The 26,135-nt window shown below is 40.0% G+C and overlaps 1 protein-coding gene across 2 annotated transcripts in view; it reads left to right on the forward strand.

Moving 5' to 3' along the window:
- Window positions 1-726: 726 nt before the first annotated feature.
- The window catches only part of usp32 (ubiquitin specific peptidase 32), an 85,874-nt gene continuing 60,465 nt past the window's right edge, over window positions 727-26,135 (forward strand). For both annotated transcript variants that reach the window (XM_047391935.1, XM_047391936.1), the window contains exons 1-2: window positions 727-942; window positions 18,742-18,869. In XM_047391935.1, the coding sequence (XP_047247891.1) occupies window positions 885-942; window positions 18,742-18,869 (186 nt within the window). In that variant the 5' untranslated portion in view covers window positions 727-884. The remainder of the gene's footprint in view (window positions 943-18,741; window positions 18,870-26,135) is intronic.

A 26,135-nucleotide genomic window follows, 5' to 3' on the forward strand; every position in this document is an offset into this window, starting at 1 on the left:
GCAAGGGGCAGACGTCTAGAAGGCAGATGAGTTATTGGGGGCCAGTCATCCAAAGCAAGGGTGTCGAGATAATTTGATAGATGGAAAGCTGCAAGAATGAAAGGGAAAGTTTACATGATAGTAGTGAGACCTGCTGCAGTGTATGGTTGGAGATTGTAGCATTAACAAAACGACAGTAAAAGGACCTGGAGATGTTAAGAAAAGCTGGGAACATGGACAGAATAACTATGTCAAAGAATCAGCACAAGTCAAATGTGGAGGGATGTTGAATATAGAACTGGCAACAGCGAGAACAAAAGGAAGACCAAGGAGAGGGTTCCTAGAAGCAGTGAAGGAGGATATGTTGAGGGTTGGGGAAGGATCGGGTGAGAGAGGTACACTGCTGTAGCGACCCCTGAAAGAATGCATGCTTCTGTTTCAAACAGGGTTTCTACATGGCCACTAGATGTCGCTGTAGTGTGAAGAGAATAGGTTTGTGTGGTAAACTAGCCACTAGGTTGGGCTACTCGCAGCACTGCTTAAAACAGTTACAGTTCACTGTTAACGCAGAAACATCCTGACAGCTTTGTTATTGTGCATACTGAGTTAAATTATTATTCCGTGGCTTTCAGAATCAGAAATAAAGCTACTTTTTGGCGGCAATGAGACCGAACTAAAGTCCGTGTCTATCACTTCGTTTCTGTTTACAGGCGTTGATCAACTGACCTGTAGAGTGAGATCATGTGACACAGCATAGAGGCGTCGCTGAAAACATTCACCCGTTTACCACATAGACACACCGCTAGAGACCCGTTTCACAATAAACAGATAAGGCAACAATTACTTTCTGAGCCGCTCGGATTGTAAACGCTTCTTTCCTCAGATCGCAATGAAACGAGGAGAGCATGGGGGCTAAAGAGTCGAGGATAGGATTCCTGTCGTATGACGAGGCTGTCAAGAGAGGTAAGCCGAAAAGAGAAGCCACTTCCACCTTAGCTGAGTTAGCTTAGCTGCCTGCGTTCAGGCTAACAGCTTTAACAGAGAGCCTCCAGGCCTCCCGGTAAAACCCAACGCTTTAAGATGACTGCTTTGTTTTACTGTTTGGGAGTTCGTACTGTTTGCTGTATAACCCTAGTTCTAACAGTCTGGATACATTCTCCTATTCGGCCTAAATTAATTATGATCATCTAATTAGATTTTTGCCATATAGAGGTTTATCAGTAGATAAAGCCATGTTTTCCGCAGTAATCTGCCCACGAAATGCTATACGGTGTGCTACAGTTGAAAGCGATTCAAAACAGACACTTTATAAATAAATCCCTCTTAAAAGACATTTGCTTGACTTTTCTGCTTCCTGAATAGATGCTTTGTTCCTTTACGATATCGCAGCGGGGCTGGGGCTGTTTAGTGCAGATTGTGTGTTTAGATGTAGGCAAGGTCAAGTTAAATTGGTTGGTTGTCGGACGGTGTTTGGTGTGGCGTTGTTCCCATTAGAAGAAAAGCCTTGTTTGTACAGTAGGAGTTGGACGAAGCAGGAGGGCAAAGTTGACAGCCCAGTATGCGTCTTAAGAGAGGAATATGTAGCCTTGTCGGAGTACCGACTGTTTGGGTCGGCTTATTTCGCTGTACAATTAGAGCTAGCCTTTACTGGGGAACGTTAACGTCTTTACTACTGCTAGCCTGTATGTTTAACGCCTGGACAGCTTGCTGACATGCAGCTAGGTTGCAGCAGGGGGACACTTCAAGACTTTTTCGGCCTTCGTGTGTTTCGATTTGATTCTGACCGTGGTGTTGGAGCTGTGGGTGTCTGAACTAGCGGGCTGTCAAGCTGCTGTACTGCACACACGTGCTAGCAGCTTTGGATCGAACCGTCTGGAGCTGCAGACGAATCTGATCTGTTTTGCTGTTGTTACAGTTTTGTGGTTTAGAGCATGTAGGCGTATTAAAAAACCATTGAAAGACCCATCTATTGCTTGTAAAAAAAATACACACACACACACACAAACATATATATATATATTATTGTGATCAAACCACTTTGTTGTTACTTTCCTCTTGCGTTTTTAGTCACTGCAGTCTACATGAGGTGTGGGCATAAAGATCACTGCTAGACCATCCAACCTGCCAGATATGTGTTATTGGCTGGCAGAGTTTCAATGCATGACCCCTAAAATGTTAGCCTAAAATATTCTTGTCAAGCATTGCTCATATTGAAATTGCAGTGATGATTGGAAGCCAATCAGTGGTGCAGCTCAAACTTATACTGAGTTTAAATTGTACATTGTTTGTACTGGATTTTATTTAAGTGTATCAGATTAAAGAGGTTAATTTATATTTATGACACCCTTTTGTGATTTTTATTTGTAAACACTTGAAAACCATATATTAGTTTTCTTTGATGTGACAAATATGAACTTTGCATTTGTCTATTATATATAATAACTATAAAATATGCTAAAATTAGCGGTTTTAATGTTACAACAACATTAGAATTTAAATAGAGACATAGTGTTGCTGCATTTATCAGACTTCCAGGCTGTGAGAGGCTGTTCCACTTCATCCAGGACTGTGTCCTCTCTTTGGTGGCCTTCCACAGCCAAGCTATACTCTCCTTCTGTTGTACTGACAATCATCTGGGTTTCTTCTCTGGTAACCCTGAGAAAAGCATGTAGGAGCCTCTGGGATTGATTTTATAGATAACATCCTCCGTGCTATATTTAAACAAGGCATTGACTTGAATTTGCCTCCATCTTTTCTGATATTTAATGTGTGTGTGCTTGTTTAGGGATTCCTTCAGCTGAAAGCTATTCCTGCTCTGATGATCACCTATAACCACACACAGGAACACTCATCAAACACTCACAGACTGTGGAAGTATCCAGCCTTATCTGACCAGTCACATGGCAGAATTCCTAATTCCCACAGCAGGCTTGACTGCAGCAATTACAGGTTCGGTTTTTACAGACACGCACTCTGCTGGGATAGCAGTGGTTTGATGGTCATCAAGAATCCTTTTGAAAAAGTTTGCTTTTCAGAATTATCTAAATCTGATTGATTCAAGTCTGTTATTGCAGGGCTGATTACTCACTTTGTTGACAGTTTTCCTGAGGAACCCTTCACTAAAAAGGGTTTCAGAAGTAGTCAGATGATGAAATAAATGTCTGCACTTGGTTTCATAGCTTGATTTGAGTGCTATGACCATAGCACTCAAATCAAGCTATGAAACCATACATGCAGCCTACACCTATGTGTAAATTAATCTGAAATGACCAATCAGAGCATATAGTAAAATGCCTCACACATTGAAATCTGTTGATCAGTCTGCCACACCACAGTGGGTGCACGATGTCGGTGGTGAAAGTTCCCTTCTTTTTTCCCAGAGTATTAGGTAACAAGTTGATGGAACATTGACTCAGAAAGGGAAGAAACTTGCTTATTTGATTAGCAATAAACTAGTCTATTATGCATGACAAAGTCCATCTGGAAAAGAAGTTTAAAGGTCAAGGCTGCACATGTAACAACTAAGAGAGTTCTCAAAAGTCCACTTAGTTGATTACACTCTTGAAGCTAATGGCTGATCAGATCCAGTGTTGGCTCCTTGTTGACTTTGACGTTGTTTGAATGCCGTCACCAACCTCTGTGTTCGTGAACAAGCAATCCAGATTCCTAGCAGAGCATGTGTTTTCATCAAATAGGGTTGACCCGTTTGATGAGATTGACACATGGGTCACACAAGTCCTGTGTTTAAAGTACCGGTTAGCAATCCTTGTGTTTCTTCACAAGTGCAGGAACATTTTTATCCGATATCTCTGCATGAGCCCTACAGCCACATTTAAAGTTGTCTTGAAAAACCGTGGCCATCTTTAAAATGAGCTGTAGGCAGCACAGTCCAAAAACCACATATGGAGCCGTGCAGGCATGTTTCAATGGGAAAGAAAAGGAGAATTTAAATGTGCCTGTTTGTGAAACACCATACTGACCACGGCTTGTCATAATGAGGCTGCAGTCAGAGACACCAGTGGGAAGAGTAATGGTTAGGAGGCCTGTTGGTCCTTAAAGAGAAATTAATTTGTAATGCAACTGGAGTCAGTGAATAAGGGAACCGAGGTTCTGGTGAGTTCTAAATAAATGCTGTTTAGATCACCATCACATGATCACCATACAGTAAACTGTTTTTTTTTTTCCTTTGTACTGAAGCGCTAACATAAAACAGAACCTCAAGCTAGCGAGCTATTTGTCATTAACTGGATAAAAAGTGTTGGATCAGGGTCCTGGTTAAAGGGCTGTGACGTACATAGCGTACCTCTGTCTCTTGTTTTACACCAGCTGGTACCAGTATACCCATCACAACATAACGACCATGTGACTAATTAGCATAACGACAGGCAAGGAGCTTACTTCTAAACATGTCTAGCTATGATTGCGTGTCATTTGTAATACAAGCACAGCATGATTTTGACTAGCATGAATAAAGCAAGAGCAAGTCACCAGTATGTGAAGGGCTCCATCTGAGGAACCAACAACAGGCCCATCCCAGCATATTACACATACATCAGTTCTACTGCTACACCAGCACAGTAATACCTGTCAGCTGGAAACATGGTCTCTAGTTATGGTGAAACTTTGTTTCCAATATTTGAATAAAAACATTTTGCTGCAGCTTGTAAAATTGTTTAGAGCTTTCTGTGAAACGTGATTATATAAGTCTTCGTTTGGTTCTTTTTATTCAAATAAAAGAAACAATACTGCTCCATATGGAAGTGCCAAAAGAATCCAATTAGTAGCATGTTGTTTTTTTACAACCATTGCTCTGTTTCAAACTTTTATAATGTCAGTGCCACTGAGTAGGTCAGTAATTATTTAATTAATGGTCATTATGAATTATTATTCTAAATTATCATCGCAAAAGTGAAAAATATCCAAATTTTCTTTGTTGTTATTGGCGCTGTGCAAGCTAGAGCCACTAATGTCAATTTTTGTAAAATCAGGCGTAGTGGACAACTCACTGCACCGCTAACAGCTGATGGTGCCTCTGGTGTCATGTTGTTAAAGAAATGAGAGCTGTCAGGAAATCGGCCTTTACTGGGTTGAGGCGGTGTGATCTTCTGCAGGAAGTTAAACTACTCCATGTTACATAAGAACCAAGTTAATGTTTAAAAGAAACTTCTCTGAAACAGTTCATGGTGAAGAAAACCTTCCTTCCAGAAGCAGCAGCTGATTGTAACCTGATAACAGTTGATGCTGTTAGGGAAACAGAACCTTATGTCCTTGCCAGAGGTGTTGTCGCTTCTCATTAGCCCATTGCTATGATCCTGCTGAGGTCATAGGATTATGATCTGTTGCAGCATATTAAAAATATCCTTGTATTAATGATGTTGGTGAGTGTTTGTCTCTAGAGTAGCGGTGAATGTTTGGGTGTGTATGCTCAAGTAAATCACAGTCCTCTCTGACTTCTCTGGGTGATGCAAGTCAACCAGTTTGATCAAGGAAATTGTAGCTAACGTGTGCTTGAATTAGGATCTAGGTAGTTGTTTTTCCAAGAACACTGACCTGACACTCGATCCTCTGTGGTTGATCACCATACATTTACGTACAGCGCAGCGACCATCATGGCAGACATAGCCTTACTGTTACATGCTGGCAGAAATGTCAGCAGGCCTATTTTTTTAGCCTACCTAATAAACCACTGCTTTGCATTTCTACCTGGTGCTCGTTGGGTTGGGGAATTGGATTTGCATACCTTCGCTGTGGCTTATGCTGGGTATGTTGGGCAAGCGGCCGTGCATATTGTTTTGATTTGCATGCCAAATCATTTTATTGGGTGGTATATTTTCAGGCTGGCTGCTGGAGTCAGGATATTCCAGGTAATGGAAAACTGACCCATTCCAGCTGGGGAAGTCCAAGATAAGGCAATATATTAGATTTCCACAATATATTACCAGTTTCACAGGAATAACATTTAAATCAATGCTGTAAGACATTACCTAATTGTTTCTATTTGTTAAAAGCAATAGTTTTACCTTCTCCTGCTGATTATTACGGTTTTAATGTTTTCTGTAACATTTATTCAGTTTTATGTTGATGTGGATCTGTAGACTTCAGTAAAAATCCAGAATAAATACCAGATAAATCTAATTGTTGCTTGGGAGTGCTTATTGTACATATTATGTTATTACTACCTGCTACTGCCTTTTCCCCTTTGTTCTTTATAGAGTTACACTGGGAATTGATCAGGCAGATATTAGCTGGATAATTAGTCTGACTGTTGGCTCCTGCAGCCAGCCTGCAGTTGGCAGCTAAACAGAGTAATGCTGTAGAGTAATGGGTACAACTCCTTTCCACAACATGTCTATCCATAGTTTTTATCTAAACAGCCAAGTTTGTCATGTTTGAAAGTGAGGGAAAAGGGTTGTGGCCTTCTTTCAACCAGCTGTCTGGCAGTGCACAGGAACATGTGGGGGAGGTGTAGTCCTGTGTCACTCTTCTCCTTGCAGTCGTATAAATCTGTGCCTGGTAGTGTCTTTGTCTTCTCAATAAAAGGACATAAAATATGTGATAGAACGTTTTAGCAGATTGGAAGCCTTCGTATACAACTAACTGGTCCATAGCCATCCAGGATATTAGTCTTGTTGTATGTATTAGTAATATTGTATCATTCTCCCAATAAGGGCACATGTTTCTAATTTGAGTTTATGTTGGGAGGAGTAGTCGACTGACAATCAACAGGTTGTGAGTTCGATTCCAGCTTCTTCTCCACCACATGTGAAATTTCCTCGGGTAACACACTGAACAGCGAGTTACCTATTGATCTGTGTGTGACAACTCGTTATGTAAAAATCATTTTGAATGGTCAGTAAGACTAGAAAAATGCTGTATAAATGCAGTCCATTTGTCCTTTGCTTCATGGTCAGTGAGATTTTAGTCTCATACAGTGTGGAGCAAATGTTTTAAATCACATCTAATTTATTTATACTTTGCTTCCAAACATCCAGACCTTCTTAACTTCTAACGTGTTGTGAGTCTTCAGTGGGTCTTCAGGGTTACTGAAAGTGTTTCTTTAGACCTTTTTCATTTATCTTTCTTCCAGTTCTAGTACCTAACCGTGACAGTATGGTGTGTCATGGCCTTGGAAAAGGAGCAAATGGCCCAAGTGGAGAGAAAAAGAAGCAGTTTCAGGCCTTAAAAACCTCAGCAAAGACTTGACATAGGACTGGTGAGATGCTGTTAGCTTTTTGGGAATCATCTTGTTGGAGCTAAAATCTTATTTGCTGTCTGTCAAACTCTGGAAAAGTTTGTATGTATACATTTAATCATAGAAATGGGAACTAATGGTGTCTTTGTGACAGGCTGCTGGGGACAAAGAGCCTAAAGACCTAGTTTAAAACTGGTTCATTGCTTGTCAGTTATGTGTTATCTGTAGACAGCACAGCCTAATTTGTTCAGTGTTCCACCCATTTTATTTTTAGGGTTCAACATTGGAGAAAAAAAAAAGAGCTTAACAGAAGCTAAAAAAATAAGACCCAGGCCATATCTCAGCTGAACTGTTGCACTTCATTCTACGCCCTTAGATCTGTGCATTCATACTGAAGGGATGGGACATCCCAGTTGTTTCTGTGGTGTAAGGGAGGGGTGAAGGGGCATGGTGTTTTACCTGCTGAAAACTGTAATGTTACGGGTACCCTTATGCTAATGAAGGGGTGTGAATTTTGCTAGCAAATATACTCTCAAATGTAGAGCTTTTCTCAGAAAATATATTTTAAAATGGAACTCTGACCTGTGTAATGTCTAGTTTAAAGTGAAATATGTAATCCTAGGAATCAGGGTACGGCAAAAGACTGCTGCATAATGCAGCACATACACCTTAAACTAAATAAGTGCTGATAAACCTTTGTAAAGCAGGTCCAAACTAAACGTGTGTCATGTTTATACAAAGGTTTGCTTTTTACTAGGAGTGTAATGATACAGCCAGCTCATGAGATGAGATGTTAGCAATACTTTTAGGAAAACCGACAATCTCAAAAATCAACCAAGTAAAGGTTTGACAAACAAACTGTGCTTTAAATAATCTGTGAGCTGTGTAGAACCGGAGTCCCCAACTTCAGTCTGCAAGACCCACTGTCCTGCAACTTGTGTCACTAGTGATGACACAGTAAGTTTAACAAATCATTTGTCAATCTTATCAATCCAACATTTGTAAATTAGTTTAGACCGACATGCCACAGATGCGACCTCAGACGACCCAATGAAACTCGGATCAGTCAGTCCATTAGCCAGATTTGTATTAGTTCCATGTTCATAGTTCCCCACCTAAGCATTCTGAATTAAATTCAAAGTTAATTAATTCTTAATATTTTGTCTGAAAAACATATATTGATTATGTCATCTTGGATTTGTAACATATGTGTACAGGTCCTTCTCAAAAAATTAGCATATTGTGATAAAGTTCATTATTTTCCATAATGTCATGATGAAAATTTAACATTCATATATTTTAGATTCATTGCACACTAACTGAAATATTTCAGGTCTTTTATTGTCTTAATACGGATGATTTTGGCATACAGCTCATGAAAACCCAAAATTCCTATCTCACAAAATTAGCATATCATTAAAAGGGTCTCTAAACGAGCTATGAACCTAATCATCTGAATCAACGAGTTAACTCTAAACACCTGCAAAAGATTCCTGAGGCCTTTAAAACTCCCAGCCTGGTTCATCACTCAAAACCCCAATCATGGGTAAGACTGCCGACCTGACTGCTGTCCAGAAGGCCACTATTGACACCCTCAAGCAAGAGGGTAAGACACAGAAAGAAATTTCTGAACGAATAGGCTGTTCCCAGAGTGCTGTATCAAGGCACCTCAGTGGGAAGTCTGTGGGAAGGAAAAAGTGTGGCAGAAAACGCTGCACAACGAGAAGAGGTGACCGGAACCTGAGGAAGATTGTGGAGAAGGGCCGATTCCAGACCTTGGGGGACCTGCGGAAGCAGTGGACTGAGTCTGGAGTAGAAACATCCAGAGCCACCGTGCACAGGTGTGTGCAGGAAATGGGCGACAGGTGCCGCATTCCCCAGACCTGGGCTACAGAGAAGCAGCACTGGACTGTTGCTCAGTGGTCCAAAGTACTTTTTTCGGATGAAAGCAAATTCTGCATGTCATTCGGAAATCAAGGTGCCAGAGTCTGGAGGAAGACTGGGGAGAAGGAAATGCCAAAATGCCAGAAGTCCAGTGTCAAGTACCCACAGTCAGTGATGGTCTGGGGTGCCGTGTCAGCTGCTGGTGTTGGTCCACTGTGTTTTATCAAGGGCAGGGTCAATGCAGCTAGCTATCAGGAGATTTTGGAGCACTTCATGCTTCCATCTGCTGAAAAGCTTTATGGAGATGAAGATTTCATTTTTCAGCACAACCTGGCACCTGCTCACAGTGCTAAAACCACTGGTAAATGGTTTACTGACCATGGTATCACTGTGCTCAATTGGCCTGCCAACTCTCCTGACCTGAACCCCATAGAGAATCTGTGGGATATTGTGAAGAGAACGTTGAGAGACTCAAGACCCAACACTCTCGATGAACTAAAGGCCGCTATCGAAGCATCCTGGGCCTCCATAAGACCTCGGCAGTGCCACAGGTTGATTGCATCCATGCCACGCCGCATTGAAGCAGTCATTTCTGCCAAAGGATTCCCGACCAAGTATTGAGTGCATAACTGTACATGATTATTTGAAGGTTGACGTTTTTTGTATTAAAAACACTTTTCTTTTATTGGTCGGATGAAATATGCTAATTTTGTGAGATAGGAATTTTGGGTTTTCATGAGCTGTATGCCAAAATCATCCGTATTAAGACAATAAAAGACCTGAAATATTTCAGTTAGTGTGCAATGAATCTAAAATATATGAATATTAAATTTTCATCATTACATTATAGAAAATAATGAACTTTATCACAATATGCTAATTTTTTGAGAAGGACCTGTACATGTGTTTAAGTCTCCTGTTGTCTTCGTTCACAAAAACTGTTCTTTATTAAGGACCGGTTCCCAGCAGAACCAGTCTCATTCACATATTGGAATGCTTTGGTCCAAGTAAATTTGGACGGAAAAGCCCTCCATTTTGCTCCTTTTTGAAGTTCATGCAGTTTTAAAGCAGTGTACAGTTTGTGTTCTGCTCCTGACAAAATCTTTAATTTTAGAAATTAAAGACAACTTTTCTATGCTTATTTGGGCTACTTACCTGTATGATGGTCTAAGAGAAATGTTAAAAGTGACTTAATGTATAAGGATTCAAGGAATCAAGCATTTATATTGTCTTACCAGCTCACATTTACATGTTTAGGTATGAAATTCGGACTCAGGTCCCGGTTAAGAAGCCTAATACTTAAGTAAAAAGAAAACTAACTATAGTATACATAGCTAAATCTAACAATAAAAAGACAAAATATAGCAATCAGTAAAAAACTATACAGTGAAGTGAACAACATGCAGCCCTGAGGTGAGCTGAGGGTGATGGAGGATGAAACAGTGTTTTGGATCCTGACAGTCTGAGGCCTTTTGGTCAGGAAGTCCAGAATCCAGTTCCGCAGTGTGGGACTCAGTCCTAGAGAAGAGAGCTTCTGCACTGTGGTCTGTGGGATGATGGTATTGAAGGCTGAGGAGAAATCCAGGAAGAGTAGATGGTCATAGGATTTACTGCTCTCCAGATGGGTGAGAGCAGTTCTTCCTGTAGGTGTATTGATGGAGGTCCACAGTGACGTAAAAGGAGTCCTTGATATGAGTCATGACCAGCCTCTCGAAGCACTTCATGACCACCAAGGTTAGGGCTACAGGTCGGTAGTCATTTAGCAATGTCACTGTGGAGCACCTAGGGACGGGGACAATAGTAGCAGTCTTTAAGCAGGTGGGGACAGTTGCCAGTGACAGCGAGATGTGAGGTATAAGACTGCAGCTTCAATAGACTTGTTGTCTCTGCCATTGCTCCAGTCCAGTAACAAAAGATCAGGGTGCAAAATAAAAATCACATTTATTTTATTGAAATGTACATACATTTCCATTAAGTTTAATGTGAAGATGGGCAAAATTCTCAGAGTGAGATCACACAAAGACTTCCTCTGTGTGTGTTTTAGCTGAACTGCTATTCTGTTGGCACACAAGGATACACAACAGTGACACATCTCTCACCTTGCAGGAAAAATGTTACCGCTCTCTTCTGGATTAAGTACCAAAGGTTTTCCCCTTAAAAAGCGCAGCACCCATCATGTATCTCTCCCATACAGAGTGCTATTTAATGATGTCAAGATGAGCTGTGCTCACTTCAGTTTCATCATGTAAAAAACAGAATTGTTCAGTTCAAAGTTCTCAACAAAGTGAGCATCACAGGACTGGCTAAGAGGAGTTATGTATGGTGTGTTTGTTTTCAATGTTTAGTAAAAGATGGTCAATTTGATGTTTTTTATTTATTTGTTACTCTAACTTTATCCTGGTGGATCAAAGACATCCTGTAAACCTGAAACCTGCAGGGGCATTAGGTCCTGCTGGCTTAGTGTAAACCTAAAGATAAGTCTGCACACTTTAGTCAGAATGTACTCAAATACTAAATGATACTATTGGATGAGTTTTAAAATATATCATTTTAGGCATGGAAATATGGTAACACAGTTGCTTTAAATGATGTGAACCTCTTTGCTGTACAGTTATTTTGATTTAGTGTAATTATTAGTATAGTAAGAGCCACAGTGTCAGTAACATCATCTTTGAGAAGTGAAGGTAAACGCTTGTACTTTCTTCTTTTGTGATATTTTGACATGCTATGTTGCCTAAAAGTGTTGCTTCTCTGCAGCCCAGGTCTGGGGAATGCGGCACCTGTAGCCCATTTCCTGCACACACCTGTGCACGGTGTCTCTGGATGTTTCTACTCCAGACTCAGTCCACTGTTTCCGCAGGTCCCCCAAGGTCTGGAATCGGCCCTTCTCCACAATCTTCCTCAGGGTCCGGTCACCTCTTCTCGTTGTGCAGCGTTTTCTGCCACACTTTTTCCTTCCCACAGACTTCCCACTGAGGTGCCTTGATACAGCACTCTGGGAACAGCCTATTCGTTCAGAAATTTCTTTCTGTGTCTTACCCTCTTGCTTGAGGGTGTCAATAGTGACCTTCTGGACAGCAGTCAGGTCGGCAGTCTTACCCATGATTGGGGTTTTGAGTGATGAACCAGGCTGGGAGTTTTAAAGGTCTCAGGAATCTTTTGCAGGTGTTTAGAGTTAACTCGTTGATTCAGATGATTAGGTTCATAGCTCGTTTAGAGACCCTTTTAATGATATGCTAATTTTGTGAGATAGGAATTTTGGGTTTTCATGAGCTGTATGCCAAAATCATCCGTATTAAGACAATAAAAGACCTGAAATATTTCAGTTAGTGTGCAATGAATCTAAAATATATGAATGTTAAATTTTCATCATGACATTATGGAAAATAATGAACTTTATCACAATATGCTAATATTTTGAGAAGGACCTGTAGTTTGGGACAAAAACGTGTCCTACTTATCTCTAATCTGTTCCCCATCTGTGAATCCTCTGCCATACCAGGTAGTGCTGACACTCTTCGGTGTGGGTGCTGTTACCGCAGCAAGGTTACTCAAAGTTAGCTGTTTCCAGTAAGAGTGAGATGTAAGTAGTGATTAAAAGGGAAACTGTGGTTTCACTGACATATCGAGATTTATCTGCGGTTCATTCAGGCTGTGAGAGAGTGAGAGACAGCAACGCTTTCAGCAGACTGAATGTAATGAAGTTGTTCTGTTTGATCTTTTGAGATCGCAACTTCTGTCTGGCATGGAACACACCGCATTTGGAAATATTGAGATGGGTAAAGTAAAGATGTGCAGTCTCTATAGGAAATACACACAAAGGTGGATATTTACAGGTTAATAATTATGCTTATCGCTAAACATGCTAAAAAAAAAAAGCTACAATACACAGCAAGTATTTATGAGGTAGTGACTAAAAAAGGACATAGGATCAGTCCAAAATATTGTCATTAAACAATATTAAAATATACTTTTTCACCCAAAGGAAGTTGATTTGTGTAGCACTGTTCACACACTAGGCAACTTGAAGAGCCTCCAAACGCAAGAAAACACATTAAGTGAAAAAGGACATTTAAAGAAAAGAAATACATAAAATAATTACATTAAAATACAAGGATTAGAAGAAGCTAAATCCAAATGAAAAACAACTAATGATACCTTTATGACAAAGGTGCAGTAAAGTAGTGATTTCTTTTTTAGTCCTGATTTAAAGGAACCCACTGTTTCACACACCTTGGGTTTTCAGGATGTTGGTTCCAGAACTGAGGAGCATCAAAGTTCCCCCTCCGCCACCGTTGTTTAGCTATGGTCCTGGGAACACTTGGCAAACAGGACTCTGATGACCTGAAGGATCTCTATGATAGACACGTAACTCTAAGATGTAAGTGCCTGAAATAAGTCAGAACCCGAGGCAGGTAAAGCTGGGTCTCAGGCGGACCCTCAGATTCACAGCCTATCGATGTCTCAAGTGTGTAATAAGGTTGCTAACTTATAGTTGTCTGGTTTGTAAATTTTAACTGCCTCTACCATCTTTACCTCATTGTTGTTGATGTTTGTGACATAGCTAGATTTATTCCCCAAAACAGCATATTTTCACAGCTGCTCTACCAGTGCACTAACATCTTCCACATGGACGTCCGCTTATTAAAACCAGTTAATCTTAGCATCCCTAATGCCTAGAATCCTGACATCTGTAGTTCTTAGCAGAAGTGAGTCTAGTTGAGTGCTGATCGTTCATCTTCTGTTCATGTAAACACAATGACTTTTCTTGTATGTGCAATAAGCTGTAGGAAATTCTGGCCCCTCTAGCGGTTTGTTCTGATATGTCCGCTTTGCTTGTGTCTGTCCAAAGAACATTGTGGCAGATGTGTTGCGGCTCATTTGGATGCAACTCTACAAACCGGTTGATGTTGGGCTGTCATTTTCTTTCAAGCTAGATGAGGTTTTCTCTCGGCAGCCTTTCCAAACAAGCCATACACTTTTAGTCTTTTTCTGCTTATGCTGTCATGAACATTTAACATGCTAACTGAGGCTTGTAGAGCCTGAGATGGAGCTCCTGAGTTTCACGCAGCTTATCTGGAATGATGTTTATGTTTCTCACTCTACAGTGGTTGACTTTAAATTGTTAGAAATTGGCCTTCAAACATGTAGGCAGAATCAATTTCTTCTCCGTGGTGGTCGTGAATGCCTTTGCCCCTAGGCATTGTTAACCCACATCAGAGCAGCAACTGCAAAATGCCCCACAGCTTCTCTAGTTTGCCTTCGGAGTGTTAGTTTTACTCGTAAATGCCAGATTTAAAGAGATTTAGAACCTGGTCCACGCCAGATCCTTTTATAATGTCATGACACACTACAACCTGGAACTCATGGCTGTAGGAAACAAAGAAGCTTGAGTTAGCATAGCAAAGCTGTCTTTCTGCATAAATTGTTAATTGTACTTGAAAGTTCATAATAAAAACAAAAAAAGGCCAAACAAAGCTGTTTCTCTGCTGTAGTGTGAACAGCAACCTCAATGAAAACTGTGGACTAAACTGGTTTTAACCTCATGGTAACCTTTATTTAACCCGGTGGTTCAACGAATTTAGCAAATAGGTTGACTGAGCTCTGTTATTTAGTGTAAAAAGTACAAACTCAACACGTGTATATTTTTATATTTGTAGTAGTAAATTATTCTAATTGCATTAAAGTATCTATCTATCAAATATCAAAGTTCCACCAATATGCAGTCATTTAAAAGTAAATCTGCTTCCAAAACAAGCCCCAGGTCTGCTCCAGGATACTCTTCAATACTTTGCACTGCCTGCGTACATAATACACAGGTGTTTTCCTCTTCTGTTGTGCTGAGAAGTGCAACTCTGGGTTGATTATGAGGTGCCTGCTATGTTACTAAAGCCTGTGATTTAGCACTTTGTTCCTAATCAGTTCTACCCTTAAGCTGAGTAGCTCATGCTGCCCACTCAGGGCTAATGGAGGAGTACAGATACATACTTGCCAGGAGTATCTCAGCAGCATCCTGAACAGGCAAAGTCTTGTTGCCCTGAGGTACACATATTACAAACAGGTTAAACTTAAACAACAAGGACGTCCACGCTGGGTTTTGGTCTGAGGGTAAATTGAGTGCGAGTTGTTTTCATCTTTATATGTATTGTACCGTCTCATTTTTTTCCTAAATATTCATAACGGACCGGACTATCAGTTTTTGTCCAGATCCTGTAAAGGGTGTTTCAGCAGTAACAAGAGCATAAACCAAAATATTTCAGGAATACGGTCAATAATTACTGTCTAATGTGCATTAGATGTCATTAGGAGCTGGTTATTCTCTGTGCAGTTCCATTAATGAAATCTGACTCTTTTCAGGAGGAACCTATTGCTGTGATTTAATGAAGCACATTGGGACGATCTGATAGCAAAGCAGTTTGAGGAAATACAATCCATCTGAATCTAAAACTGCAGCTAACGCGTTTAAATAAAAATTACTTTTATTATTGCATATTTGACCCTTATTAATTCTTTTTGTCTGACGTGATGCAGTACACATTTGATTTGTTTTAGGGGACCGTCGTCATATTACATTTAAGTTTTTGATTATACATCTTATTAAACATACTGTATCTTAGAGATGCTTCCTAGTATGGTGAGTGATGAGTTTCCTAAGCTTTTTTCATCTCAGTGGTTGGAATATGTTTATACAAAAATCCTTGCCCTGAAAGCACATGGTAGTCCTTATAGGCACAGTTGGTTAAAATTAGGACCGGGAACTAGGGCTCCTAAAGACAGAGATACACTGATCAGTCCTACACTGGCCAATTTCTGGTTTCATCTGAGGTCGGAGCTGCTGATTAGAACTTGGTCAGATTCAGATTGTTTTTCTTAGAACTAGCAGTGTAATGCGATCCTGTAATAATATCCAGTCTGAGTGAAGAAGCCATACATTTACATCATTTGTTACATCAGGTAGAAATAACATATAAATTGATGGACAGAATGTTTTGTTAGCCACAGTGGGCTAACAAGCCTGAAATTGGTATGGGATTTCAGTTTGTAGTTTAATTTAGTTTCAATTCAATTTAGTTGATTTATATAGCGCCAATTGACAACTTATGTCGTCTCAAGGCATTTCACAAATTCATTTAAATCGAATCATAGAGATTTCAAATCAGGTACAAACATTACAATTAATCCTAACTATTGAACAGTGCAGTCAGATTCAGTTTATTATTCAAATTGGTTATAAAGTTTTTCTATCCAAGGAAACCCAGCAGATTGCATCCAGTCAGTAACTTGCAGCAGTCACTCCTCCTGGATGAGCATGTAGAGACAGTGGACAGTCACTGGCATTGACTTTGCAGCAATCCCTCATACTGAGCATGCATGTAGCGACAGTGGAGAGGAAAAACTCCCTTTTAACAGGAAGAAACCTCCAGCAGAACCAGGCTCAGTGTGAGCGGCCATCTGCCACGACCGACTGGGGGTTTGAGAGAACAGAGCAGAGACACAAAAAGAACAAAGAAGCACTGATCCAGGAGTACTTTCTATGGGAAGGAAAAGTGAAACATTAATGATAGTAGTAGATTCGTCAGTTTACCCTGTTTACTAATGATTATGACTGCTTCTCTTTTGTTTTTATATAATGCCAAACAGCAGTCCAGGGCCAGCTTTTTACCAGGTTTTCTTTTCCTATCTTTCACCATCACACTTAATGTGAGCAGAAGAATAATGTGCAACTGCAACCACTGCTCCCTGTGAGGCATGAATATCTAAACACTAAACAACAAATGTGATGGCTGAATCATTCTTTCCAAGAATAGTTTTTATCCCTGGATAAAATACAGTTCTGGTTCTGGATAAACCTGTACACTTTCTTTAACACTGCCTTTAGTTTCTTGACAGCTCAGTTTCACTTTTATTAAACCTTTATTCTGTTTGGGAGAAATTCAGGACTATTTTTAAGGTCTGCACCTAATAATCTCTTTTAAAAACTAAAATCCTGAACTTGATTGTTGAGATTCTTTATAACGGAGCTGGTGAGGTGTAAAATGAACAGTTTTTTTGGCATTAAGACTGCGTTAATGGGGTCCTGCTTGAAAACCAGGACTGAATTACTCTACACTGATAGCAGACCATTTAAAACCCCAGTGGTTGATCTCAGAACAGTTTTGTTTGACAAGTGGAATTCTACTTTTTCTTCTAATATTTTATTTTTTAAAGATATTTTTTCGGCACTAGTGGCCTTTATTTTTTGACAGTAGGCAGACATGAAAGAGGAGTAGAAAGAGGGGGAGACATTTGGCAAATGTCGCCGGGTCCGGGACTCGAACCCGGGACGGCTGTTTCGAGGACTGTAGCCTCCATATATGGTCGCGCGCTTAACCCCTGCACCATCAGCGCCGTGCCCTCTTCTAACGTTTTTTCATTAGTTTTTCTGACTCTCCTTGTTGTCCCAGGGAGCCTTCTTCATGTGAAACGGTTATTCCCAAGAATTTATTTCTAACCTGAGCAGTGTGAGCAAAACATTCCTTTCTGTTTCCACTATTTCCACTTTCAGTTGAGCAGTCTGTCATAGCAGATGCGTGTTGCAACATCATGTAGAATGAAAGTTGTTCCTTCACGTGTTGGACTCATGGCTTTGTGGATCTTATCTGATCCTAGTGCTTTGTGAAGCGACACCACAATGTGTCTTTCCCTGCCAAATGCTCCTGGAACTTGTATTTCTGAGAAAAGCAATTCAGGATTATTTGCTCAGATGGTAATATGTCCAGTGTATTGTAAATTGGTATGTGTTATTCCATCATATCTAAAACCTTTGTTTTTTTTCATTACAGCACAAATATTTATGAGCACCTACCTGTGAAGCCTCCAAAGAAACAGGCAAATTGAGAGAAATAATTCATTTAATTTATTCCAATATTCAACTAAAGTCTGTCAATTTAGTTTTAATTTCTGAGGTTTATTGTTGCATCCTGAAAATAAATGAAAAGAATGACTTTGTTGTATGTTTAAAATGTCATGAATTTAAAATAGAAATTTAAAGAGGAAACTGAAACTACAGTTCATACAGATTTAGCAAAATTGGACCTTAACAGAGAGGAAAGAGATTTTCGGGTCAGGCGAGTCTATGTGAGCTGCAGTGTTCGATTGAAAGGATCAGAGTTTGGCGTAAACAACATGAAAGCAATGGATCCATCCTGCCTTGTATCAATGGTTCAGGCTTGGCACATTTTGGAAGCCTTGGTACCATTGGAGCATTGTTTAAATGAGGCAGCCTACCTAAGTATTGATGTAGATGATGTCTCCATTACTTTAGGACTCCCAGCAGGAAAATGCATCATGTCAGAAAGCTCAAATTGTCTTAAACTGCTTTCCTAAATACGACAGAGTTCACTGTGCTGCAATGACCTCCACCAGATCTCAGTCTCAGGGATGTGTTGGAATGGGAGACTGCCATCATGGATGTGCAGCGGACCAGTCTACAGTGACTGCATGATGCTGTCATGTCAACATGGACAGAAATCTCTCAGGAGCCTTTCCAACACTTCCAACATACTTATTTCAGACAGCATCACGCCACAGATATTGACCATTAGGACACTTTACTTGACAAATCAATGCCACAAAGAGTTGCTCCATTTGCCAGGATGGCCCTGATCCCTCCAAGTCTGATCATTTGCTTCTCTTTGTGACTGCAGTTACTGATGTGGAACTGAAGCGGCTGAAAGATGCCTTTAAGAGAACCAGCGGCCTCTCGTTTTACATGACCCAGCAGTGCTTCTACAGAGAAGTGCTGGGAGATGGAGTTCCTCCGAAAGTTGCAGAGGTAAGCCACAATGATGTCACACACTCTGTCATGTCATGTAGTTGAACTGAGAGGTATGTAGAGCAGGTGAGAGAGGCCCAACATCTGTGGGTTTTTTATTTAGAGTGGTAAACACAAAACCTTTCTTTGTATTTTCATTGTTGGGTATTATAACTGTATATATATTATGTAAATATTTCCTATTTATTAAAATACTTGTTTGTATGTATTTTAGTTTTGTAACCAGCAAAAGCAGTTTCTGGTTTTAAAGACAAAAGTGTAAATGTTGCTTTTGCTTGTGAATAAACAACCAACAAAGAAATGATAGATGAAATAATTTTAATGTATTGTTTCATCCAGCATTCCTGGTGATTTAACATAAAGATTTTTAGAAGTTTATGAGTTGCCCTTCAATGTGACTACAGTCTTGCAGGATTTGATACACAGCCTGATGACGGTTTCAGATCAGCCTGAACCCCAGGTATATGCTCGGGGTTCTGATGAAGGATTTTTGAAATGATCTGTTTCAGAGTTCCTGCAAACTCAGTCGCCATACCTGTTGTTGGCCTACCCATCAGATTTGGTCAAACATATCCTCAAACTATGCTCATTTTTGCAAAACAGTAATATAAGCAGTGCAAATTAAATCGGTGGTTTTATAAATCTGGATTTTCCCTAACAATCAAAGTGTTTTTCACTCCTTACAATGAGGTTGGTGCTGAAGCCCAAAGTCTGGCTGCGTCTTTGACCTGCTCTGTACACTTTCTCAGGTCATGTAGCTCAGATATTACCAGCTGTGCAGAGAGCACTGCTGAAGACTAGTCTGAAGACTAGTCTGGTCAACAAGTTTTTCTGTAAACTGTTATAGTCAGGTCCAAAATTTTTTCAAAGCCCTGGTAGATCTTTTGATTTTACCAACATGGTTTTTGGAGTGGCTGAGCCAGAGTCCAGACTTGAATCTGAAAGAGAAGCTGTATTGGGAGATAAAAATTAGAGTGGGCTTAATTGAAAGTGGAACCACACGAAATATGCTATAAGCTATTTATCAATGAGGCATATAAAGATAGCGGGCAAACATACTAGCAGTAGCTTACTACTTCAGGAAAGGGCTCCAGCAGGAACAAGATGTCACATTAGCTGCATGGAAGACTGCAGCTGTATGTTTATAATTATTCATACCTGTGACAGATATGCAATATGATACTAGAGTATGCCTTAGATTTCAGCAAAAAAGCAACACTTTGTGTTTTACTTACATTTTAGTTAAAAGCATGTCCAAAATCATTCATGACCATTTCAAACTGTGACAAAGTGTCAAATTCTAAGTTCTACACCAAGGTTCTTGGAGTGGCCCAAGTCAGAGTCCTGACTTAAAACCTATTAAGATTCTGTGGAGGGAGCTAAAGATTAGGGTGATGGCATAAAGGCCTTTTAACCCCAAAGACTTGGAGCATTTAACTAAGATACCAATGGAGACATGCAGAAAACTGGTCATCTACGATGCCCTATGATGGTGAAGTTTCTCATTCCAAAAAAAACCCCACCCGACAATCATCTTTATCATTTCTAACTTTGCTCATTCCTTTTATTGTCTCATTATTGTTTCAACATACCATGCTTCTAGAAGGGTTAGCATGCAGGATAAATGAATCTTTTATGCTAAATATCACAGTGATTTTTCAATGTATTTTTTATAAGATATTTTTTCGGCACTGGTGGCCTTTGTTTTTCCATTTTTTGACAGTAGGTAGACAGGAAAGATCGGTAGAGAGAGGGGGAGACATTCGGTAAATGTCGCCGGGTACGGGACTCGAACCCAGGACAGCCACCATTCGAGGACTGTAGCCTCTGTATATGGTCGCGCGCTTTCACCCCTACACCACCAGCGCTGCCCCTCAATGTATTTTTTTTAACTGGGACAGCTTCTTTTCACATAGAACTGTTAAGGTATGATGGAAAATGTTTAAGTCAGATTAAAATCTTTAGATTTTCTCTTATTTTTTTCAAGCTATTGAGAAATCAGTCTCCTTATATTGAACAGAGCACACACTGTAGATGTGTGAAGTGAGCTTCAGGTTTAACGAAGGTTCGGTTCAGGGCTGTGACGTCGGGTTGGTACGGCCTGCAGAAGCAGGTGTTCCACTCAGAGCTTTATTTTTGGTAACCTAGTAGTTATATATTACATATGAAATTATATATGAAAGCTTTTCAAGCTGTATACACTTGTATGCACAGTAACTGGTACTAACTACATTCAATTTTAATGCACATTTTATATTAAATTGTTGGGTTTTAAACTGTTCCCTTTTAGCTATTTCTTCCTGCTGATATGATATTCATAACACTGTGAATTTTTTACTTTTACGTCAGCAGGAGCAACACGCCAACACATAATGCAACCAGGCTCTCTTCCTGCGCTCAATTCATGAGCATACAGTAACCTGAAATTCAATGTCTTCAGTGTGTTTCAATAAGGCTAGTGTTAGTCATCCTCTTCTCCTCTTGTTCAGTGCTTCCTCCCCCCAGCCCCATGCTGCTGTTGCTGCTGTCTCTGTGTCACCATGGCAGCCGTTAGTTTAGTGACATCTCCTTAGAAGCAAGGTCTCTGCTGGTATCTTCAAACATGCCGGCAGATGTTTCACATTTTGATAGTTTATAGAAAACCGGCGTCTGATCAGTCATTTTTAAAATCAGGCTTTAATGAAGGAAGGGCTTACCCAGAGTTTGCCTTTTTTTTAAGTGTGTGAATTATTAATTAAGACCCACAGATTCAGCTCTTCATACACTAGTCACAAAAACATTTAAACAGTGCAAATAATTGGCTTCCTCATCCAGTGGGGTGACACTAAATAGACATTTATTCCCTGTTTATTATGTGGTAGTCCTAGGTGTTCATATCCTATCTGCTATATGCATTGAGAGCACAATACACATGGAAAGATTGGGCACAGCTGCCTTATATCAAGGCTAACATATTCAAAAAGATGTGATTTTTCTTTTTTATTTCTCTGCAATAGACTCCAGTTTATTTTTTGGTATACTGTTGAGACTGACATTCATAGTGGAGTTATGCACAAACTAGTTTATTTTTCTCAGCAAGTGGTGATCATCAGAGGTGATCTGCCACAGCCAGCAGCATACAGTGTAACATCATCCCCTAAATGTCCTTAAATGATCATCAACTGGAGGTACACTGGACCTTTGTCCCATCCTTAGATTATTAAGAAATGATGCTTTGTTGTATAGCCCATCGGTAAGTGTTAACGATGGCAGTGTTTTAGCCAATCAGAGGGCATTTTCTTAGGAGGGGGAACAGGAAGGAAAAGGCGTGACTCCAAACAGATGAAAGCACCACAGTCCTTGGTATCTAAATGCTTTTTACTGAGTTTGATCAAAAATAAGGCTGTAGTTGCCATAAGGAGCTAGGTTGGTACGACGAACACATTTCGCATCAATGAACTGAGCAGTGAGTGCCTCAGCCTGAAGTAGCTGTTTAGTTTCTGTTTATATCCTTTAGAATTGCTTTGCTTTTACCCTTCTGGCAGCGCTGTTTGATAGCATCCACATAAAAACATCTAACAGAAGGTGCTCTCTCTCAATGTGTTGGTTTATTCCATTTCCCCACTAATGTAGCCACAGCTGAGCTCACTCACATCACTACTTGATAGATTAGTTCACTGCAGCCTTTTTTTTATACTTTGCTTGTTATCGCCCAGAATTCGAATTATGTTTTCAGCCATAGGCAGCTGAAGGTGTGTTCAGATAAACCTGACTTAGCCTTCTTGGATTGGTCTAATAAAACTTCTTCAGAAAGCAGACTTGCATCTTCAATTTTCATAGCAACAGAGTAATCTAAACTCCACAACTTATCAAATGAAAAATGAGAATGTAATGTGCTTTGATTGGTTTGATCTTTTTAAAATACATGTATTTAATCTTTTTCTTGTCACGTTGTTGCTCTGAGAACACACACTCTCTGATAAAGCCCTGATAAGGAACCAGTTTCACATCGTCTTTCACAGCTGACCTGCTTCCATGATGTCTTTCAGGACACTGCCAGTAATTACACTAAACAAGACTAGACAGTTAAAGAGTGTTTCTACCGTCTATCCTAAATGGAAGAGTGTCGCAGAATAAAAGCCTCTCGAGGACTGGCTCTTACAGTCTTAGCAGAGGTCAAAGGTTGTTCTTACAGGAAGCTTGGCAGAAAACCTAAAATGTGTCTCATCATTCAGTGCATGTAAAAAAATAACCGAAGAAGGTTAGATACGAGTTATGATCCCTGACTGAAAGCATGCAAGGCCGACAATATTCTGTTTCCCTGCACCTCACAGAGGATGCGTCATATCATATGATACCACATGTATGTTAATATGAGGCAGATGGTTTTAGGAGCGATTCTACTGTGAAATTATCAAGTTGTTCATCATGCCCCTTATTCACAAGGTGACACTTTCCTAAAGCTTCTCTAATATATCTGCGACATGTCAAAGTGTCCCAACATTTTGCCATCTGGGTCAAAATCGTCAAGTTGAATGTTCTATTCAGACACAATTGTTTTTTTTTTTTTTGTTATGTGTGAAATGCAAAAATAATTTTAATATGAACTATATTTCATTTGTACCTGCTTAACAATAAAATGCAACATTTAAAGTGGGCTGATTCTAACAAGATCTGCTGATAAATATATGTATAGAATCATGTTAGTAGCTAGTAAAAAAGCCATTACTAGGAAGTGGCTGAAGGCAGAGGCTCCTAAAAGGGAAGATTGGGTTGATGTAATGCATAATATATATATATACAGGTCCTTCTCAAAATATTAGCATATTGTGATAAAGTTAATTATTTTCCATAATGTCATGATGAAAATTTAACATTCATATATTTTAGATTCATTGCACACTAACTGAAATATTTCAGGTCTTTTATTGTCTTAATATGGATGATTTTGGCATACAGCTCATGAAAACCCAAAATTCCTATCTCACAAAAGTAGCATATTTCATCCGACCAATAAAAGAAAAGTGTTTTTAATACAAAAAACGTCAACCTTCAAATAATCATGTACAGTTATGCACTCAATACTTGGTCGGGAATCCTTTTGCAGAAATGACTGCTTCAATGCGGCGTGGCATGGAGACAATCAGCCTGTGGCACTGCTGAGGTCTTATGGAGGCCCAGGATGCTTCGATAGCGGCCTTTAGTTCATCGAGAGTGTTGGGTCTTGAGTCTCTCAACGTTCTCTTCACAATATCCCACAGATTCTCTATGGGGTTCAGGTCAGGAGAGTTGGCAGGCCAATTGAGCACAGTGATACCATGGTCAGTAAACCATTTACCAGTGGTTTTGGCACTGTGAGCAGGTGCCAGGTCGTGCTGAAAAATGAAATCTTCATCTCCATAAAGCTTTTCAGCAGATGGAAGCATGAAGTGCTCCAAAATCTCCTGATAGCTAGCTGCATTGACCCTGCCCTTGATAAAACACAGTGGACCAACACCAGCAGCTGACACGGCACCCCAGACCATCACTGACTGTGGGTACTTGACACTGGACTTCTGGCATTTTGGCATTTCCTTCTCCCCAGTCTTCCTCCAGACTCTGGCACCTTGATTTCTGAATGACATGCAGAATTTGCTTTCTTCCGAAAAAAGTACTTTGGACCACTGAGCAACAGTCCAGTGCTGCTTCTCTGTAGCCCAGGTCTGGGGAATGCGGCACCTGTAGCCCATTTCCTGCACACGCCTGTGCACGGTGGCTCTGGATGTTTCTACTCCAGACTCAGTCCACTGTTTCCGCAGGTCCCCCAAGGTCTGGAATCGGCCCTTCTCCACAATCTTCCTCAGGGTCCGGTCACCTCTTCTCGTTGTGCAGCGTTTTCTGCCACACTTTTTCCTTCCCACAGACTTCCCACTGAGGTGCCTTGATACAGCACTCTGGGAACAGCCTATTTGTACAGAAATTTCTTTCTGTGTCTTACCCTCTTGCTTGAGGGTGTCAATAATGGCCTTCTGGACAGCAGTCAGGTCGGCAGTCTTACCCATGATTGGGGTTTTGAGTGATGAACCAGGCTGGGAGTTTTAAAGGCCTCAGGAATCTTTTGCAGGTGTTTAGAGTTAACTCGTTGATTCAGATGATTAGGTTCATAGCTCGTTTAGAGACCCTTTTAATGATATGCTAATTTTGTGAGATAGGAATTTTGGGTTTTTATGAGCTGTATGCCAAAATCATCCGTATTAAGACAATAAAAGACCTGAAATATGTCAGTTAGTGTGCAATGAATCTAAAATATATGAATGTTAAATTTTCATCATGACATTATGGAAAATAATGAACTTTATCACAATATGCTAATATTTTGAGAAGGACCAGTATATGATGGAAAGGCTCTGGCAAATTTTAGAAGCATTGGAAAAATTGGATGGATTTTATATCACCATTGAGATCAGATTTTGTAGAATAATTTTGGGTTTGGGGGTACCCTTATAGTGCTACAGAATGTAAATAGTTTGTTTGCAGGTCATTTTCAGTGAGAAGACCTTGAGGAGAATAACGGAGAAGAAAACCTAATTGTTGTTTGGAAAAGTGCTGGGAAAGGTGGTGTAATATAAGTGATAGCAAAGTTGGTTTTGTCCAAAATACATATAGATTGTGTGTATAGCTTCTCAGGGTTGGTGTCTAGGGGATGTTTAAAAAATGGAAAAAGGTTTGGATGTACACCTGTTTGGAAAATAATTTCAATAAAAACATAAAAAATAAAATAAAAAAATAAAGGGGGCTGATTCTGGAAAAAGGGGATCTGAAGCATAAACGGCGTCTCACACTCGCCTTATTCATACAATTTTGTTTTTAGAAAACTCTATATTTAGCCATGTTTTATGAATGGGTGGGCCCAAGGTAGCTGTTGAGTCGAAGCCGCTGAATGTTTGAGACGTTTGCCATTATAAGAAGATTTCAGTAAGAATCACTTCCTAATTTCTTTAAAAAAAATGTTTTTTTAAAGTTTCCATCTGTATCATGTGCTGGTGGGAATTTTGGTCACAGGCATCTGCTCCCATCTGTGCTTTAGACTAAAACTCACAGGGTTTCAGAAAAAACGTTTTCAACAGTTTAGATTGCAGCTGACTTTTAAGAGCTTTATCAAGTTAATTGACTCCACTCCTCCACACTCTTCTTTGGGATGGATAGTCTTTTCTCTCTACCCTAAACCATTGAAGAGTTGTCAGCTTTTCACTCACATCGTACAGAGCTCAGAGAATCACTCAACAAACAGCTGGAAGAATACATCTA

Source organism: Girardinichthys multiradiatus, chromosome 18 (assembly GCF_021462225.1).
Source record: "Girardinichthys multiradiatus isolate DD_20200921_A chromosome 18, DD_fGirMul_XY1, whole genome shotgun sequence".
Classification (NCBI taxonomy): domain Eukaryota; kingdom Metazoa; phylum Chordata; class Actinopteri; order Cyprinodontiformes; family Goodeidae; genus Girardinichthys; species Girardinichthys multiradiatus.